The sequence below is a fragment of the Bacillus rossius genome, chromosome 1 (assembly GCF_032445375.1).
Source record: "Bacillus rossius redtenbacheri isolate Brsri chromosome 1, Brsri_v3, whole genome shotgun sequence".
Classification (NCBI taxonomy): domain Eukaryota; kingdom Metazoa; phylum Arthropoda; class Insecta; order Phasmatodea; family Bacillidae; genus Bacillus; species Bacillus rossius.
This window is the reverse complement of record NC_086330.1, coordinates 252,950,410-252,970,311: the sequence shown is the minus strand read 5'-3', so window position 1 is coordinate 252,970,311 and position 19,902 is coordinate 252,950,410. Positions and strand designations below refer to the sequence as shown.

At 39.4% G+C, this 19,902-nt stretch overlaps 1 protein-coding gene across 1 annotated transcript in view; it reads right to left on the bottom strand.

Annotated features, from left to right (window-relative positions):
• Window positions 1-5,585: 5,585 nt before the first annotated feature.
• Window positions 5,586-19,902, bottom strand: part of LOC134527164 (uncharacterized) — a 39,094-nt gene continuing 24,777 nt past the window's right edge. Inside the window, exons 3-6 of the mRNA XM_063359562.1 lie at window positions 12,495-12,609; window positions 12,055-12,222; window positions 8,317-8,391; window positions 5,586-5,608 (exon numbers count right to left, since the gene is read on the bottom strand). Coding sequence (XP_063215632.1) covers window positions 5,586-5,608; window positions 8,317-8,391; window positions 12,055-12,222; window positions 12,495-12,609 — 381 coding nt within the window. The remainder of the gene's footprint in view (window positions 5,609-8,316; window positions 8,392-12,054; window positions 12,223-12,494; window positions 12,610-19,902) is intronic.

Sequence of the window (19,902 nt, the reverse complement as noted above, 5' to 3'; positions counted from 1 at the left end):
GAGTTCAAACAACGAAAGTAAAATTCATATTGAACGAAGACAAAATCACACATTAACTTAATATTAGCTATTAAATAATTATAGTTCCCCTATTAAATAAATGGCTTACTGTAAACAAAACGACGTATCAAGACAGATAAAAAAATGACAACTCTCAACATATCCACTGGAGAGAAAAATAAGAGGCTCTACCATACCTTGTAATTCTTTTAAAAAAACAATATTATAATCCACATAATAGTTGGGAATAACACCGATAAAATAAGTCACGAGAGAAGCACTAGGAAAAATCTGTTATATTACTGTGTTAAACGCAAGATACAAACAATCGTTCTAAAACTCATAATTTAAATAATGAACGTACTCGATTAACTCATAACATTAGCGACTGAAACGCAACATAGACTGACAAAAATAAAAAAAAAGACGTGTGCGAAGACGTGACGCGACCTTGGCGACGCCTCAAGATAAACACCTGCACCAAAGCACTTCAACATCCAAGACAAAGCACTTGTACCACATACTACTGAATTAATTAAAACATCATTAACGAGTCGTTTCGTCACCTTTACACGAATATATATATATGGAAAACAATAACTTAAAAAAACTCATTTAAGCTTCAATTATCAATAAAAATAAAGTCAATATATATTATAATGAATTTTTGCTTTAAAAAAAACAATTAACTCACATCATAAAACTTATTTCTTTCAAAATAATAATATTATCTATAGACTCGTAGAAAGTAACCACGCTCTGCTACCATCTTGTGACAACTGCTTGTTTATTTATTATTATTTTATTTGATTTTGTTTCGACTTGTTACTGCTACCAAATTATAATTAAATAAATATTGATATTATAAAATTATTTGTTTATGCAAGTAAAATGCTTGACTGGAAACGTGTCAGGGTAAACCAGCCTCACAACAGAATACACCTCATCAATTATAATTACGTAAGTCCAGAGGAACTTAGTTTAGTAAATGACAACAACATACGTATCTTCATCTATTAGTGGTGATATATTTAGTTAGAAAATACATTTAAACTAAACAAAAAACAATGACTCATCTGAAGAGGTAAACAAAAGTCATAAAATTATCATTAAAATGGAATATTTGTTATCAATAGTAAACCTAGGGTGCACCCAAAATGCAGGCTAATAATGTTAAAAATTACTTTATATTAGTTATTTAGTTTTTATAATAAATTTAAATATCATGTTATATCCATAATTAGGATTTTACTAATTGAGTCTATAACTTTACATGTAGATTAAAAACTTCTTCAGGAACAAAACAAAACATATTACAAAAATACTTAATTTAAGTAATTAAAATCCTTTTTTGGAAACATTAGGTAATTAAAATCTTTTGCCCAACATTAGGCGACGAAAGTCTTTTTCTTTTGTAAGCGTTAGGTGACGAAACGTTTGGACGACAAGCAATAATAAAATTTCATTAAAAAAAAAGAACGGACTTAGCTGAAGCTGAAAAATATCCGTGACATGTTCAAGACGAAAACTTGTACAGCAGCCGGCGCAGAACCATGCTTCCCGGGCCGACAGGACGTAGATTCAATACAAAATGTTTGAAGGTAGGTTAAAGAATAACCCAAAAGTAAAGAACTTGAAGAGGATCCAAAACGTTAACCTCCTGCAACATAAGGTTGCAGAGAAACAAAAATTAAATAAAAAAAAGGCAACAACAAAAAATACTCTCACTCTCTCTCATGCTTTCTCGTGACTTACCGAAATCGGAGGCTGAAGAAATTTACACTGACTTTACGTCATCTTGAAGAACCAAATAAAAACACCACTTCTACGTGAGATGTCTACCAAAAAAAAATATATATGGTGCAAAAAGGTACATTAATCAACCACCATCACTGACTGGAGCCATCTTGGCGAATGCCGAGAACAACGGACGAAGCGGGTAAGTAATTCTAAAACAATGGAGCATCGGAAACTTACCGAACTGCCACCAGGTTGCGTGGACGGTACTAAAAAAAATGCTCTAGGAAAAAAAATGTTCTAGAGTACAGATTTTTTATATGAAATCACGGGAAGGAGCGAGGAGAAACTGCAAGCAACTGCTGACAATCACGTGGACAGCACGCCGGGACACGGCGGACAGGCGGGCGTTACTAAAAACTCTTAGGCTAGCACAGAACATCCGGCGAACAAATGGAAGGTTTTGACTGAAGCCAAACGAAAAAATAGAATTGTGTGCTTAATGGAATATAATACAAAAATTTAAAGTAAATATCATTAATAAAATTAAAATTAAAAAAACTTAATTAAGTTTAAAATGTAATTAAACACAAGTAAACATTATAAGACTCAATATAAAATAATTATTAGGTACAGAAAACAAAAATAATTTTAATATTTTACGAGTGCCGAAACATGAAACGGCACACAGCCATGTATGTTTATAAGCTACGTGTTTCTTAGTAATGATCGTTTTAAATTTTCACAACTAAAATTTATGTGGAGTTTTTTTTTAGAGAATCCTAAGTTATGAATTTTTCTAAGTTGTGTATTTATTAGTTATGTGTGAATCCCTTATTCACCATCATCAGGCGTGCTCTAGAACCATTGCCCCAATGTTTCGGATGCTGCAATACGGTGATAGTGAGGGGGGAAGTGTCTTCAACCACGTCACAGCATTCAGTCTCCTGACTATTCCCACCTCAATGAGTTAAGTTTAATAGTTCATCCCGTTGTCCTAAATGTGCGTTTTCTGCCTCGAAGCGGCATCCACACGCAACCCACAGAGGTCCGCTCGCCTCTGAACTTGTTCCCTTGGTGTTCCCTGGTGTCGTGCGAGCCGAGACTTCTGCGCCCGGGTTTCCTAAATGGACTCGGAGGACGCCCTGCAGACTCGAGGACGACTGCTAGAATCATACCACAGACATTCCGAGCCTCTAGGAGCAGTTAGCCGACACGTTTCCGTGGTCGTACAGCCGAGAAGCCGCTACATCCCAGGGCGCCTAATTAGATGAGGTAAGGGCCATCATTGATATTTATAATTCGGTGCCTAAGGGGAGTTTTCGTCCCTCGCAACCCCTTACGCCTTTCGGATAGGATCCTTTCTCTCCTATCCCTATCCTATACCGACTAACTACTGGTTTGTTTTTCAGGAGAAGATGCATTTATGGACTTTTACGCGTCTTCTCTTAGAGGGCCATTAATCAAAACTCTGTAAAACACTAGGGAGGAAGCCTTGCCCTAACCGTACTTCCCAAGCCCCTGGACAACCCGTGGCTTACCCGTATAAACACGCGGACAGAACCACCGGCCGCACATTCATTAGGCCACTGGAGGCCTCTGAAGGCCCGACCAGCCTCCTACCTCTTCACCCCCACCCGGCACGCGTATTCAACACGTCGCTGGAAACACTCCTCCAGGGATATTAGAGCGCGCTGTTTTGGCACGAACATGGGAGAGGGGGAGGCACTTGGCAAAGCCACCTGGTGTGGATGGGGAGGGTGCGTTCAGGAAGGGATGTTACCAGCTAATATCTCACGGAAGTTAATTAGTTTTGGCTCGCATAATACTCGGAGGCCGTTCGCGCGCTGGCGTACCCTCGGACCGAGGTACACCACCGGTGTTAGGTGCAAGACGCGACGCACCTTGTGCTGCCCTGGTGCTTCTCATAGCGCTCTTGAATTACCTTTTGTGGCGATTATTACTTACAACCTTATAGCGGAGACGTTGCCAAATAGCTGATAATATGCGGGGATTAGTTACAAAAATACTATATAGGACACCATATAAAATACCAACCCATAGTAAGTATTTTCAAGAACGATAGCATTAAAAATACTTGTAAAGACAAAAATAATTTTACTAACTCATATCTTTCATAAATTATGACAGTCAATATTTTTATCTAGTCCTTACTAAGCCAACTTGGAAGAGATATTTCCTAGAAGTCAGAGTTTTGTAATAATATAATAATTTTAAAATGGAATTGTAAAAACATATCCAAATAAATAAATTATATGACTACAAATCTATTGAAACTGCTCCATAGAAATCAGTGCAATACCATAGTGTTTTAGCGACACAAATACATTCATAAATTTATTAGGGTTCCGCTAATTTCGAAGTGATATTTAAAATCGCAACCACTATTTCTTAGGAAATTTCCATAATTTTGTTGCCATTAAAATATTTTTAACTGAAGAACGATATAAAAATTACATCATGGTCTATAGCCTATAGTACAACATTATTTTTCTGAAATTTTTGTGTAAAGTTCGTAAACTCGTGCCGTATTTAGCATAACAGATTAAAAAAACTTGCTGCCTTATGCTGTAACAGCATTTTATCCATAGTTGTAGCAAGTTAAGTAGAATAATGTATATATTTAAACACTTTCAATAAATTTAGAATCTTGTTTTAGCCCTTAATTTGGCAGAAAAATTTTTTGGAAGTAAAAATTATTACAACAATGATTTTGCATGTTTGAAGTGATAAATAATAAAAAAAATAATATTTAAAAAGTATAATAAAGTAAATGTATCACATGCGATACATTGCCAAATATGCAAAAAATCACTTCAATTTTGCGATGTGTCAAATATGGTATATTGCCAATGAAAGGGTAAATTTTACAGCAGTTGGAAATCAAAAATATATAAAGTGCATAAAATAAATATCGCAAAAACGTACGTTAAAAAATCAAAATTAGAGAATGTACAAGAAACATTTTAAAAGCTATATGTTTTACATTACAAAATACAATTAAAACTTATTTACAGTACACAAAATTATTAGTTATGAAAAGTAAATACCATTGAAATAATTTATTACCCAGTATAAGTTGCTACAAATAAATTATAGTGTACAAGTCAGGTAAAGTAACAAATATTTCAAACTTTATGAGCTCAAACTGAAATACCACACAAAAATTAACACTACAATATTTAAAACAACTAGTTATTTCAATGTTTATAGACTATGGTAGTGTCGTTTACATGGTTACTTTGTTTTTTACGTATGGAAATCTAAGAAGCAATTGCTCTTCTCTTTCAGGCAAAACCTAAGCTTGCACTTACTGCATTCTAAGAATGCCTGGCCCTTGACGCACAGCTTGCATCTTCCACGTGATGTAAACACTGGGAAATGTCCGAACATATCGTGTCTCACTTCGTCACATGGTCGAGGCTTCATTGGGGCTTTTATCTTTTCAACAGGTGCAATGTTTGATTTGCTAGGTCTACCACGAACTCTCTTCTTCAATGTAAGGCTCTCAAAAAGTTCAATTCGGAAAGCTTTGAGTGACATGCCTCGTTTCATGTTACACTGCTGAATATCTTGTCTCATTAAAAGCCAAGCATTGTTTACATAGATATCAAGTAACAGTGCGAAAATTGCAAAGTACCATCTCCTTGTTTTTAGGGGTGTCCGGTATAGAGCGACAAGCATATCTGCCGAATCTACTCCTCCCATATGTGTGTTGTATTCCTTCACAACATATGGACATGCAACCTCTACTTTTTCTCTAGTTTCTTTGCAATACCTCTTCCCACTTGATATGGGATAGGCATCAGCATAAGAACAAACTAGAGTTACAGCTTTGTTATCGACCCACCTGACAACAGACAACTTGTGCTCGTCTGAAACTACATTACAGAAACTCCCTCGTTTTTTCTTTTTTATTGATTTTTCATCAGTGAGATTTTTACAGCGAGGAATCCTATTTGCCCTGATTGTACCTAAACTGAAGATGCCAAGCTCATTCCGCAGTTAGTAAACCAAAGAAAGATTTGTAAAATAATTGTCAAAATAGACAACTGAAGTTGCAGGGTTAGGAATAGTTTTACAGAGTGCAATGACAAATTTGGGCCAAGTCCAAAGAGTTATTCTCTAGTAAATTGGGGGTTACGAAAAGTATCACCAACTCCATAAAGAAGGAAGTCATAAATTATACCAGAGACTCCAGCACGAACAAAGACTTTAAATCCCCATTTCTTGGGTTTACTAGGAAGATACTGCCTCCTACTTCCTGCCTTTCCCCTTTGTATGGGATCATCATCTCATCGATAGAAAATCGAGATTCATGGTCTAATTTCAAGCATCATTCCCTAATAATCTGAACTAATGGCCTGATTTTAAAATACCTGTCATCAATTGCATCATCGTTGTTTACAAAGTGGATGAAACGCCGTATTTGTTGGTACTTTTTGAGGGGCATGAGGCTGGCTATTTTATCATACCTCAAATCATTCGACCAGTAATCTAGGCAACATGGCATGTCTACAACACCCATTGAAAACTAAATAGCTAAGAAATCTGTAATATCATCCTTCGTAACCACTAAAGCAGATTCACCGTTCACTTTTGTGACTTGAGTTGAGTACAAATTGGTTTGTTCAACCATAATATTAAAAATTTCCTCAGGAAAAAACCGATGTGAAGTACTCTATGGGAGCTTTTATTTTTGTAGGTACTGGTCTCACTTTTTCTGTTGGTTCAAACTTATCTTGTTTACGAAAAGGAATGTTTTCCCACTTAATGTCTAATTTTGTATGCTTGGCAGGTCTTTTAATTGTTCCAGTGGTATTTGGTTTCATGCACTTTCCAATAATTTGGCTTAGAGGGGGACTCTGTGTTTCCAACTGACGTTTTGAGCGGGTTACAGGAGACTGCATTACGTTACTTGGTGCATGTGTACATTTCCCTCCCTTTGTGGTTACATGAGCATCATTGTTGAATGAAGTTGTTATGGAATCTGTTAGCTGTATTGTAGAAGTTGCAACACAGGAAAGTTGTGGGCGTCTTTGTGTTGTGGCGTTTCCATATTGATGTGAATTTATATTGAAGTTTTCTGATATGGTATTGTTTTTAATTTCTGTACAAATGGATATTGTTTGACTCGCAGCAGTAGGATCACTACTTGCTTTTATGGTGTCAGAATGTATTATCTGGTGTTCATCCAAGTGGTAATTTGTAAACGAACTGTCTACTATGGTAGGTAAATGTGCATCATACAAACTGTCAATTTTACAACTAGCAGGAATGTCTTCAACTTGTGGCGGAAGAACAGATAATGTTGTAGGCAATGTGTCATCTGCGTTATGGGGAAAAATACCAGTTGATTATCTGGCTTCTAAAACAGTCGTAGAATGTGTTTGAGGCAGTGCATGATCGCAAAGAAAATTGGGCGTTTTTGTCTTTAGAATGTTCTCAGCATGCTGCAAATCATCGGAATGTTGGTATGATTCTGGACCTAATTGTGCTATATATTTTTCGAATGATTGCATTTCTGTACCTGTATCTTGTTCAAAAAGTAAATTTTCAAGAGATGCTGTCAAAGATGGAGCTGCAGAACTTACAGAACTTGTGTCGTCATTGTTGGTTTCCCTTTGTGATGATATTTTGAAAATATCATTTTCTGGGTCATCTTCAGAGTCTGTGGCCATGTCTGAAACATCCCCATTTCTAGGAAGCAATGCCATAATGGACTGCACTCTTGATGAGCAGTTGATCTTTTGGCCCTGTAATAATAAAATGTTTATATTTCAAACTATATATCTTTGAAATAAGGAACTTTAACTTGCCTTTTCACCCTAAAACTAGTTTGTTAATCTAAGACTTCCAGTAACAGTTGCAAAATATCACAATTATTTACTTGTTCACATATTTGGCAATGTGTTATATTTGATACAGCCTAAAAGCATACATAAATGTTAGGATTTTGGCAATTTGTCATATATGATACATATGTAACAAGAAATTGATTTACTCATTTTTGGTGGTGTGTCACATGTGATACATACTTATATGGCTCATATAAAATCAACAACATGTAATTTTATATTATAATACTATAGTGCAATGCCTAAATACTATTTTTGAAAGTATATATATTATTATAAATTATTTTACATTAAAGCGAAATTTTCGTGTTTTGAATGACCACATAAAAACGAGAGAAACATTAAGCAATTTTTCATAGTTTTTCATTGAAGTAATTTTGCATTGAAGTAAAACAAAAAATATAAATTTAAACTGACTGGATGTTATACTTGTCAGAAGTACTTAGTTTTTTTCATATGCAGTTTTCAGGAATATTTTTGCGTGCTTTGCGCTGGGCGCGGATACCACACTCGCGAGGATATTGTATTTGACAGGGCGAGGAGTAACAAACACGAGAGAGAGAAGAAAGAAAGAGAAAGAGAGAGAGAGAGAGAGCAGTGTTCTCGCAGAACACACGCGGGACGAGGGAGTTTGTGTCGACCCACGGGCGAGCGACAACACGACCGCACGAACTCCCGTGGAGGGAGGGGGGATGGTGACCCTGAACTCTGTGCAGAGGGACCCCGGCCGCGCGCGAGTGCTCGCTCTGCGCCTCGAAGCACAGACAGCCGCGCCCTGCAGCGCGAGTCCGCTTGTTGCGTCAGGGACGAGCTGTGTATACCTCCCGAGTGTGAGCTGTACGCTCTACATTTCAAACACATTCTCAATACTTACCGGAAACGACTTACAACGAATACACTAAAACGCAAAAGAATGAAACCGCTGGTCTATAGATTGCCAGTTTTTTTTTTGGTAGGTACGTAGTTTTGTGATATTTTTTATTGCTCTCGTTATCTGATTTCTATGTGCAAAAATAATATTTTTCTAGGGCGTTCAGTGTGTGCTAATAATTTGATTTCATGTTTGATGAAATACGAATGGAATTAAAACTCGCACATAGGATGACTTTTAGTTTGTTGTCACGAAAATCCAATGTAAGTCTCAGTCGATCAGTAATCTTTGAGATTTTTAAGAACCTACTACCCCAGAAAGATTGGCAGTATGAAACCGGCAGCCTCATGTTTGTAACTACGTGAAATCAAACATTATAATAGGGATAGTGTTATATTACATATTCCATAATTGTATATTTTATTTATTTGATTAATTTTATTTCACCTTTTAGGTAACATAATATTGGTTAATTTATTTTATCAATTACTCTATGCAATGTGAAATCAATTTCTTTAAATGCAGAAACCAACATTGTGTGTGTGTGCCATAGGCAAAGCAGTATGATATTTTCTACGTGTAAAAAAAAAAAAAAACAATCTTTTGATCAAAGAAACTTTTATTAAAAATTTTTAAAAACAGAGAGAACGTTTGGTGCCACCATTTTGGTGTAGATATGTAAGTGCCTGTAGTGGTTTTCAATTAGTATATTTGAGTCAATTAAGACTTCAAAGGTGTTTAAATGTTACAAGAAAGAGACTTGTGATTGATGAGTTATATTTTTGATTAAACTACGGTGACATTCAAGAAGATTCCGCAAGATAATCTACGAAGTACTTGTGTGAAAGTGCAATCATGAACTTGTATGAGCATATAAGTGGCAGGTATGCTATGCTGAATATTTCGACTAGAGAGACATTTTACAGCACAGCCTGCTAGTACATTTGTTAGAGAACTGGTGATTCGACGAGCAGAAGACTTACTGAACATTGGTGAGACACCTAGTTGATGGTGGGGTAATCGAGAGTGACTACGATGAGCCCAGCAGCATGTCGAGAATGATCGTCGGTAGCAGTGTAGAATTCGTCGAAGGAGGTGTTGAATGAACTGCCTACTGTGATCCGCGAGTGTTACTGCCGACGTTTAAAGACTTCCCATTCATCGTTATTGAAAAGTCATCAGTGGAATCGTCGAGGACTGGACGAATACAATAGAGTCTACCAATATACTTTTGATTATTAGTAATTGAGTATAGTCTACATCACGGTATGAACTTTGTAATGATTGGTATTGTATATATATTTTGTGTAACTTACTATGTGTCCTTGCTCACCCTTAATTATACCGTTCCAAATTGCAGGACCCATACACTATATTTTCCCTAATTTAAGATTAGTTTGTTATATTACATTTGAGTTGAAGTAATTGTTTTGTTTTCATGTTTTTTCTTGGTCTGACACCCATTCATAATGGTTAATATTTGTGTTGCAATAACTCCCAATGAGTACCTTGAAATAATTAGAGTTTTCCATGATCTACTGACACAGAATTTAGCACGGCGCAATAAGATTTATGTGGATTAGATATTTCACTTGTATACAGATATTTGCTGACCTACATTAAAACTATCATGTTTAAATGTCTGGCTAAACTCTCAAGTTGGAATTTGGAACGTCAATGTTGTATTTGTTAACTTGAGTACAACTGTGCTAAGTGTGTAACTTAAATAATACTATCGCAAATAATTGAAACTAGGAATACACACGTATATGCATGGTAATGTAATTCTGCAACTTGATGAATAGTAAAATACTATCTTGTTATCCAGATTCTTGATTAGGTGATGATAACTTTCATTGGTCAGGCAGTAGTCATTAGTATAAGTAAGGTTAGCTAGCGCTCAGGGAAATTTAAATCATGTTGCAATAACGAATATCAAATCAAACTTATTAACTGTTGAAGTATCGGACACAAATAGTATTTATTCAGGATTTGTTCTGATAATTCTTAACAGAATGGAGAATACTAATTCTTACACCAAATAATCAGGCAACTCACATAAAATATTTATATATGTGTCATATAAAGTTTGAGCCAGAAAGTTAGGTTGTCACCTTATAGTGTCACACAACGTAATGGACAGTTTTACTGATTTGAGAGTGTACTGATATAGTGGCGAATAACTTAGGAATTTGCTATCTAGTAGTACCACTCTTGTCTCGTGTTAATAGTATGGGACACTGGTAAGAAATACGAGGGAAAAGTGATTCCAGTGAACCTGGTGGTGTGGGATGCAGCTACCTAAGTTTTTTAAGGGAATGAAACTAGTTTGAAGTAGTGGCATCTAGGATGTGGATTGAAAATAGCTAGAAAGCAATGCATTAAATTGTCTCGCACTTCGCCAGTGCTAATTGGCCAGGGTAACACTTATTGTCCTATTACGATATAAGGCGAAACAACATTTTAAGATATAAATTATACGTGGAAGCATTGCGACGAAAGGTCGGGAAACTTGCCGCGTGTCCAGGGAACAGGGGTGGCTGAGTAGCTGGGTGCTAGATGGCTGGGTGGCTGGGTGGCTGGGTGGCTGGGTGGATGAGTGGCTGAGTGACAAGGTGCCTGAGTGGCTGGATGCTGGATGGCTGGGTGGCTGGGTGGCTGGATGGCTGGGTGCTGGATGGCTTAGTGCTGGATGGCTGGGTGGCTGGGTGGCTGGGTGGCTGGGTGGCTGGGTGCTGGATGGCTGGATGGCTGGGTATCTGGGTGCTAAATGGCTGGGTGGTTGGGTGACTGAGTGGCTGGGTGCTGGATGGCTGGGTGGCTTGGTGCTGGGTGGCTGGGTGCTGGATGCCTGGGTGGCTGGGTGGCTGTGTGCTGGAAGGCTGGGTGGCTGGGTGGCTGAGTAGCTAGGTGCTGGATGGCTGGGTGGCTGGGTGCCTGAGTGGCTGGATGCTGGATGGCTGGGTGGATGGGTGGCTGGGTGGCTGGGTGGCTGAGTGGCTGGGTGGCTGAGTGGCTGGGTGCTGAATAGCTGGGTGGCTGTGTGACTAGGTGCCTGAGTGGCTGGATGCTGGAATGCTGGGTGGCTGGGTGGCTGGATGACTGGGTGCTGGTTGGCTTGGTGCTGGATGGCTGGGTGGCTGGGTGGCTGTGTGCTGGATGGCTGGGTGGCTGGGTGACTGAGTGGCTGGGTGACTGAGTGGCTGGGTGCTGGATGGCTGGGTGGCTGGGTGGCTGGGTGCTGAAGTGCTGGGTGGTTGGGTGACTGTGTGGCTGGGTGCTGGATGGCTGGGTGGCTGGCTGCTGGGTGGCTGGGTTTTGGATGCCTGGGTGACTGGGTGGCTGGATGCTGGATGGCTGGGTGGATGTGAGCTGGATGGTTGGGTGGCTGGGTGCCTGAGTGGCTGTTTGCTGTATAGCTGGGTGGCTCTGTGCTGGGAGGCTGGGTGGCTGGAAGGCTGGGTGCTGAATGCCTTGGTGGCTGAGTGGCTGGGTGGCTGGGTGAGTGAGTGGCTGGGTGTTGAAGGCTATGTGGCTGGGTGCTGAATGGCTGGGTGGCTGTGTTGCTGGGTGGCTGGGTGGCTGGGTGCTGGATGGCTGGGTGGCTGGGTAGCTGGGTGATGGATGGCTGGGTGCTGGATGGCTGGGTGGCTGGGTGCTGCGTGGAGGGTGCTGGATGGCTTGGTGGCTGGGTTGCTGGGTGGCTGGGTGCTGGATGGCTGGGTGGCTGGGTGGCTGGGTTTTGGATGGCTGGTTGGCTGAGTTGCTGGGTGGCTGGGTGCTGGGTGGCTGGGTGGCTGGGTGGCTGGGTGCTGAATGGATGGACGGCTGGGTGCTGAATGGCTGGGTGCTGGATGGCTGGGTAGCTGGGTGGCTGTGTGGCAGGGTGCTTGATGGCTGGATGGCTGGGTGGCTGGGTGCTGGATGGCTGCGTGGCTCGGTGCTGGATGGCTGGTTGGCTGTGTGACTGAGTGGCTGGGTGCTTGATGGCTATGTGGCTGGGTGACAGAGTGGCTGGGTGCTGGATGGCTGGGTGGCTGGGTGGCTGGGTGCTGGATGGCTGGGTGGTTGTGTGACTGAGTGGCTGGGTGCTGGATGGCTGGGTGGCTGGGTGCTGGGTGGCTGGGTTTGGATGCCTGGGTGGCTTGGTGGCTGGATGCTGGATGGCTGGGTGGCTGTGTGCTGGATGGCTGGGTGGCTAGGTGCCTGAGTGGCTGTTTGCTGTATGGTTGGGTGGCTGTGCGCTGGGAGGCTGGGTGGCTGGGGGGCTGAGTGGCTGGGTGCTGGATGGCTGGGTGGCTGGGTGGCTGGTGGCTGGTTGCTGGGTGGTTGGGTGGCTGGGTGCTGAATGGCTGGATGGCTGGGTACTGTATGGCTGGGTGCTGGATGGCTGGGTGTCTGGGTGGCTGGGTGCTGGATGGCTGGGTGCTGGATGGCTGGGTGCTGGATTGCTGGGTGTTGGATAGCTGGGTGGCTGGGTGGCTGTGTGGCAGGGTGCTTGATGGCTGGATGGCTGGGTACTGTATGGCTGGGTGCTGTATGGTTGGGTGACTGTGCTTTGGGAGGCTGGGTGGCTGGGGGGCTGAGTGGCTGGGTGCTTGATGGCTGGATGGCTGGGTACTGTATGGCTGGGTGCTGGATGGCTGGGTGGCTGGGTGGCTGGGTGCTGGATGGCTGGGTGCTGGATTACTGGGTGTTGGATAGCTGGGTGGCTGGGTGGCTGTGTGGCAGGGTGCTTGATGGCTGGATGGCTGTGCGACTGAGTGGCTGGGTGCTGGATGGCTATGTGGCTGGGTGACAGAGTGGCTGGGTGCTGGATGGCTGGGTGGCTGGGTACTGGGTGGCTGGTTGCGAATGGCTGGGTGGCCGGGTGCTGGGTGATTACGTCGCGGGGTGGGGTGCGCGTCATTTGCCCTAAAAGTCAGATCTCCTAAACGTCACTTGACCTAAAAGTCATATCTCCTAAACGTCACTTGACCTAAAAGTCACTTGACCTAAAAGTCACTTGGCCTAAAAGTTATTCGACCTAACAGGCATTCAGCCGAAAATAATTTTAGGTCGAATGACTTTTAGGGCAAGTGGAGTGTACTCGCGGGGTGGTTGGACACTTGACTCGTGCCAGCGCAGTGCGTGGTTCTAGTCCCAGCTGGCCAAGCATGGCTTTTTCGTAAGTAGGAATGCTTTCCGCTCCCGATTACTCCTGTAATACATTTTCTTGGAGAAACGCCATTGTAGTTTTGTACTAGTTGTCTTGGAAATTTTTTTTAAGAATACAAATTGAGAAATAAAAAATGAAAACACAATCACAAAAAAAAACTAAATATGCTACATCAAACTGATATACTCAATGTTGTACCTAAACAGGTATTATTTACAACACAAGCCCGACATCAGAGACGAACACATTCAAACTCAAATCTCAGACAGTACAAGATATCCGTGGTAATAAAATAATATTAAAAAAAAATAACAGCACAGATAAACACAGTGGAATTACAAGGACGAGAGTGTTTCTACAATAACAGTAAATGCAAGTAGAATACAAAACCTGGACAACGCAGCAAATGAACGTACACAACGAAGAAGGTAAACAGATATGTATTATGGACAACACAATGACGACAACACTGACGAACACGGAATTATTGTGCTCTCTGATATTTAAGTTTTAATTTGTTCGTCTGTGCTGGCGTCGCTTTGTTGACCAATATACCTGTTTAGGTATATAGTTAGGTTTATCTGTTTGACATAGCTGATTTAGGCTTGTTATCTGTGGGTTTTTGTTTTTATTATTTATTTCTTAATTTGCGTTCTTGATTTTTTTTCCGTATCAAACAGTGCAAAACTGCAATGGCGCATGTCCAAGAAATTCTATTAAATCATATCTCCCCATTGCAAGAATGTTTCAGAGAAGGACCCAGTGACTCCGCCGAGCTCCACCAGCTTCACAGTCTCCGCTGATGCTGACGACGAGGAGTCGCCCCGCCCGCGCGCCCCCCGCACCCTGCCAGGCGGTAGTATCCTGAACTATCTACCTTCCAGAATCACGTGTTTTTGATGGTTATTTTATTACATTCATAATAAAACTATCGTTATTTGTTTATGAAGTACTTTATAAATTAAATACGTTTTTATTTATAATTATTTTAAACTCAATGGCTAGTTAGCCTACCACGATAACCCTTACACGAACTTAAAGCATATGATCGTCTTGCATACATTTTAAATACAAATCGTTTTGCTTAGCCTTTGATATGTTTTACTTAATTTTTTGTATATCATTTGTAAGTCAATAAAAATTTGGAGAACCCAAAACCGTGAACAACTCGGGTTTGCAGGCTTGTCAGAAAAACGATTTATTATATTTATTTATAAATTATGTATAAAAAATTAAGAAATAAATGTTGAAAATTACACACAAACAAATAATTCTAAAATGTTTACGACATGAATACATGCTCATAGTTCATGCTAGGTTTGACATAAAATATGGCCATTAATTTATAAAACAATACATTACAGTTATTAAATATATTAAACATATTATGAACAATCTATAATAGTTATATTAATATTTTACTAAAAACTATGACCAAAAAAAAAATGAATTTATGGAAGAAAAATAATTTAGAATCTTAACTCCTTATATATAACCATTAGCCTGTACACATTTCGTTTTTGTTTTCATAAATATAATCCGAATATTTAGAAAGTGAAAAATGTTTGACTCTTAGTATTAGTGGACGCTTTAGTTACAAAATATCGTGATCTTAATGTGGTTAGTGGTATAGCAAAATGCAAGGACTTTTATCTGAAATATTCCATCGTTACGCATATGTTAACAGCTAAGGGTTTCATTGACTCTGGTAACCGACACGAAGACTGTACGTCAGTTGGCACGTAGAGGCGAAGAGGCGTGTGGTGTGTGAGTCAGTGTCAACCTTAAAGCTCTACGCGATTTTAGTGCTCGTGCGCTTATCCAGGCGGCATCCTTAAGGGGTTATTATCTTATTGATATTTCTTTTTTTTGGCAAAGATTTTAAATGGATTCATAATGTGTCAATAATTAATTATGCATAAATATTTCTTACAAAGAAATACTTAAGGATTTTTATAAACATTAAACAAGTTTTTCTTATTATGTCAAACTTAGCATATACTAGAGTGTTGGATTTAAAGTTCGTATGTAGCCTTTGTTTTCAAATATTTTTTTCAGTACATAACTTAATAAATCAATAAATATTATTATGCATCCCTAAACCCTGAAAAACTCGTCTCTATGGTTTGAAGAGAACCTTATTATATATTTTATTTAATGAACGATATTCATAAAAGAAAGTGATGAAGACGAAAGCAGAATTACATAAAACCATGTACTCGTACAGTCTTCAGGCTGTGGATTTTGATTGTCGGTGGGCCATCTTGAATTATGACGTCACTGCGGCCATTTTGGTGTCGAATTTCCTAAAAATTCCTAAAAATTAGTAGAAAATTCTCAACTTTGAGTGAAAAATTCCCGTCACGAGGGAAAATTTTCCGTTTTTATACCAGAAAAATTCAAAACTTCGAAATGTCAAATTTTACATGAGCAAGCCTCCAATAAGCTTCTGAAGGGGAGGTTTGACCTTGACCTCGGTCGTCATGGTTGCACTTGTAGTTACGCCCGTCATCTTGGATACTAGAACGTTACACTTTTCGTCACGGTTGCTATCTGTATGTGTATGACATCATCGATGCACTTTTCGCTACGACCGCCATCATGGATTATAGAACGTTGAGAATTTCGATACGGTCACCATATAAATAATTCTGTAAATATAATAAAATTTTAACGGAAACATTTAAAATTTATAAAAATTTTATTAATAAAATTTTATTTTAAAAATTCCACCATTTTTTAATTTGTCAATAATTTTAAAAACCGTAATTATAATGTTATTTAAATGGGAAAATTTTAGAATTAAAAAATTAATTAGTACAATTTTAATCAAAAAATTATCATCATGGAGTCTTCGGTCCGAACCCAGCGAGGTCATTTGATTTAAAATGGTGAAGGATCCTTCCTCCATGGAAGCCACAGGCAGACTGACCTCCCAACACTAATGCCAAGGTAGATATTACGTCAGCCAGTATAAGTTCATGGTGGCAATCTTGTTTTCGTTGGTTGGAAGCCAAAGTTTTTAAAACATATAATTTAAGGTTAGTCTTACTCAACTAAATAGAAAACCTGAATACTTTCTCATTTGTGTTAGATAAAACATAAGTAATTTAACAGCAATGGTATTATTTTTTATTAAAAAAATATTGGCTTACTCCCTCAAATAAGATATTTAATAATGTCTTCATTTTAAAATGTATTACTAAGTGTTGCTACATGTAATATTTAAAATAATTATTTCATGATTAAAAAGCAACTTTTTGCCTAGTCTCATTAGAAAATTATTATTTATAATATATATATATATATATATTTTGACATGAGTACACATAATAAAATATTTAAATCAAACTAAATATTTTTCTCAACAAAAATTCTCATATAGTTGTCAAAATGTGTCCAAATTATAAACTTTCCTCTATCTTTTATAATAGGTGATAAAAAAACCATTTCAGTTTATAAATATTAATTTAAAATTATCAAAGATAAATTGTGTTGTAGAAATATGTAGGCTATGTGCACTTTTTTTCTCGGATCACAACGAAAATGAATTTTTATGACCATTATAAGAAATCATCTAGTTTAATTTTTATTATTTTTTCTGTAGGTTTGTAAACATTTTGCTAGGAATGGGCTGTACTTCTATTTGATGTAAGAGGATGAAGTTGGCTCGGTAATGAGGACAAGAGCGCTCGTGCTGACTAGCGCCGGTCAGATATTGGAGGGAAAAGTTTATCTATTTGGCATCGGGAGTAAGGCCGGGTTTATAAACTATTTAAGGAATTCAATGACGCAACAACGCAACACGCAATCAATTAAATAAAACCACGGTCACTTATGGGCACTGCCAGGTTGGCGGGAAACGTTTGCGCAGTGTAGGCGAACCTCGTGACGTGGCGGATGCTGCCACAAAGAATTACGTAGCAGTAGCTTCCGGTGCCACCGCACATGCAATTAGTACAATGGCGAATAATTTAGAAAAAGACTTGGGTCTACTAAAAAACAGCCTCTCCTACGCACAGGATCATAATAACAATTTGGTAACGTATCTACATCAGTTTGAAAAGAAGAGTGCAGATGTTTTCGATAAAATTCGGGAAAATTTACCCGAGAAGGAAGTTTTACATGAGTTGAAAAATCTGGTATCTGTCAGTAGTGATGAGCTGAAAGTGATTTTTACGGATGTGAAGGATCTCGTTAGCTCGTCACGTGATTTGCAACGGGAATTGGGAAGTTACTTGCGTCAGGCGGATAGCGATACACGCGAGTCATTGGCCAAGATTCTAGAGCTGTTGAAGGCTCTGTCAACTGGCGGTTGCAATAGGAACTTAAGCGAGCTAAAGAATATTTTTCTGACTAAACACGAGGTTTTATATATACACAAACAACACTTTGAAGCAATCAAAAATGCTTTGGTCTCTACAAACGAAAAACATTCTGATACGACTGAATACCTGAGACAGGTTGATGCCACAGATCGCGCGACATTTACAGAGCTTTTAACACTCGTGGGCGAGCAACCGAAGCTTGTAAGTAAGGAAATCGTGTCCGGTATGGAATTTCAATTTAATACTTTTATGAGTTCTCTACGCAAATATAATGCTAAATTTATTAAGGAGTCGCTATCGAGTATTGAGGATAAAGTTGATAGTCTCGTTAGTGGAGCTACTTAATGTTCTCGGTTTCCACATATCGTTAATCAAAGCTGGAATGCAATGAGAAATCGTCTAGACCTATTGTATAACATGTTGGGAACGAAGCTAGCGGCCAGACCTGAGAACCAGCCAGCACGGTCTCCATCTGTATCGCTTCCGGTTTAAGAGGTCCATCAGTGAATTTGTCTGGTGTAAAGCCATCTTCAGCTCCACTCCCGAGCATTACCGTACCGGTGCAGCTTCCCGTTATACCCAGTACCACTACTGCGCTTAAAAGGCACTCTTAATGTATATAAGCCTCTATTTACGCTAGCATGAGTCAGTCATGGCTTCAGAAGCATGAAAGCTCCATCACGTCATAAAAAACGTTCGTGAAAAATATTTGCTAGCCATACGCGCGCGCTTGGCGCGGGATGCAGTTAATGAACAGGTATTCAAACCGATCACGTCGCGTCTCGATAGTTATTCTGCTGCCGCAGATAATTTATCGGTTGAGGTGAAAAAAGAATCCGCTACACCTATCGCTAAACCTCGGATTAAGGCTTTCTCTAGCGAAGGTGAAGACGAAAATGATTTACCACTGATTGCTCATTCCGGTAAACGCTCGGCTGCGTCACGTGAGCCATTGGGTGAGGAGGCTCGGTCCTACCTAACCGCATTCAATTCTAAGATAAATGATACGACCTATGGAATTTACAAACACAACAACCGCTGGTTCTTGGGAAATAAGGAAGTTGTTTTCCTACCTAATAACTTACTTCGCATAGATGGTGAACTAATACAACCTAAGCCTGGATTATATGAGCTATTGTTTTTGAAAGAACCTAAGGTGTATTCCGAAGCTGCATTGTGTCAATACACACGCTTGCTGCAGTCTACTAGCGCGTGTTTTAAGAGAAATGATGCGTCATCCAAACATTATAAAAACACTGATCATGAAAAGTTCGGGCTCATTAAGGATCTTTGTCCTGCCATTGCTTCCCATGAAGGGAGTGGTTTAGTTGAAAAACTAGATTTAAATCGTCGAAAGGAATATGTTTACTGGAACTCGGTAAATGAATTATGTGATCGGCTTAGATTATTACTTGCATCGCAACAATCCGGGAACACGAGCTATTCAAATGAAGTGTTGGCCATACTAGAATAACTCATAGAATCTGGCTTCATTAAAAAAAAAATGTAAAAATAATTTAAAAAATGACTACCCGACGCGGTATTGCGCTTGAACTTCACAAAAGCGCACGCAAAGTCTTTCCTCGAAGACGTGTAATCACTCATGGTCTCGGTGATCTTTTAGAAATTGATTTGGTGGAAATGCAACCTTATCACCGTGCGAATAAAGGATTCAGATATATATTGGTTGCGATTGATGTTTACTCCAAGCGGACTTACGCGGTTCCGGTACTGAAAAAAAATTGGTTGTCTTAAAGTCGGTTTACAGACGATAGTTTAACGTGACAACGTCATAACAAAACATGATAACTCATGACAAATAATTACCAATGTCAAACTAAAGCGTGAAAAGTATCATACCAGCAATAACTATTTAGTTACACAGCTAAAACAATACTCATAATTACTGTTTAAATATACTGATTTACA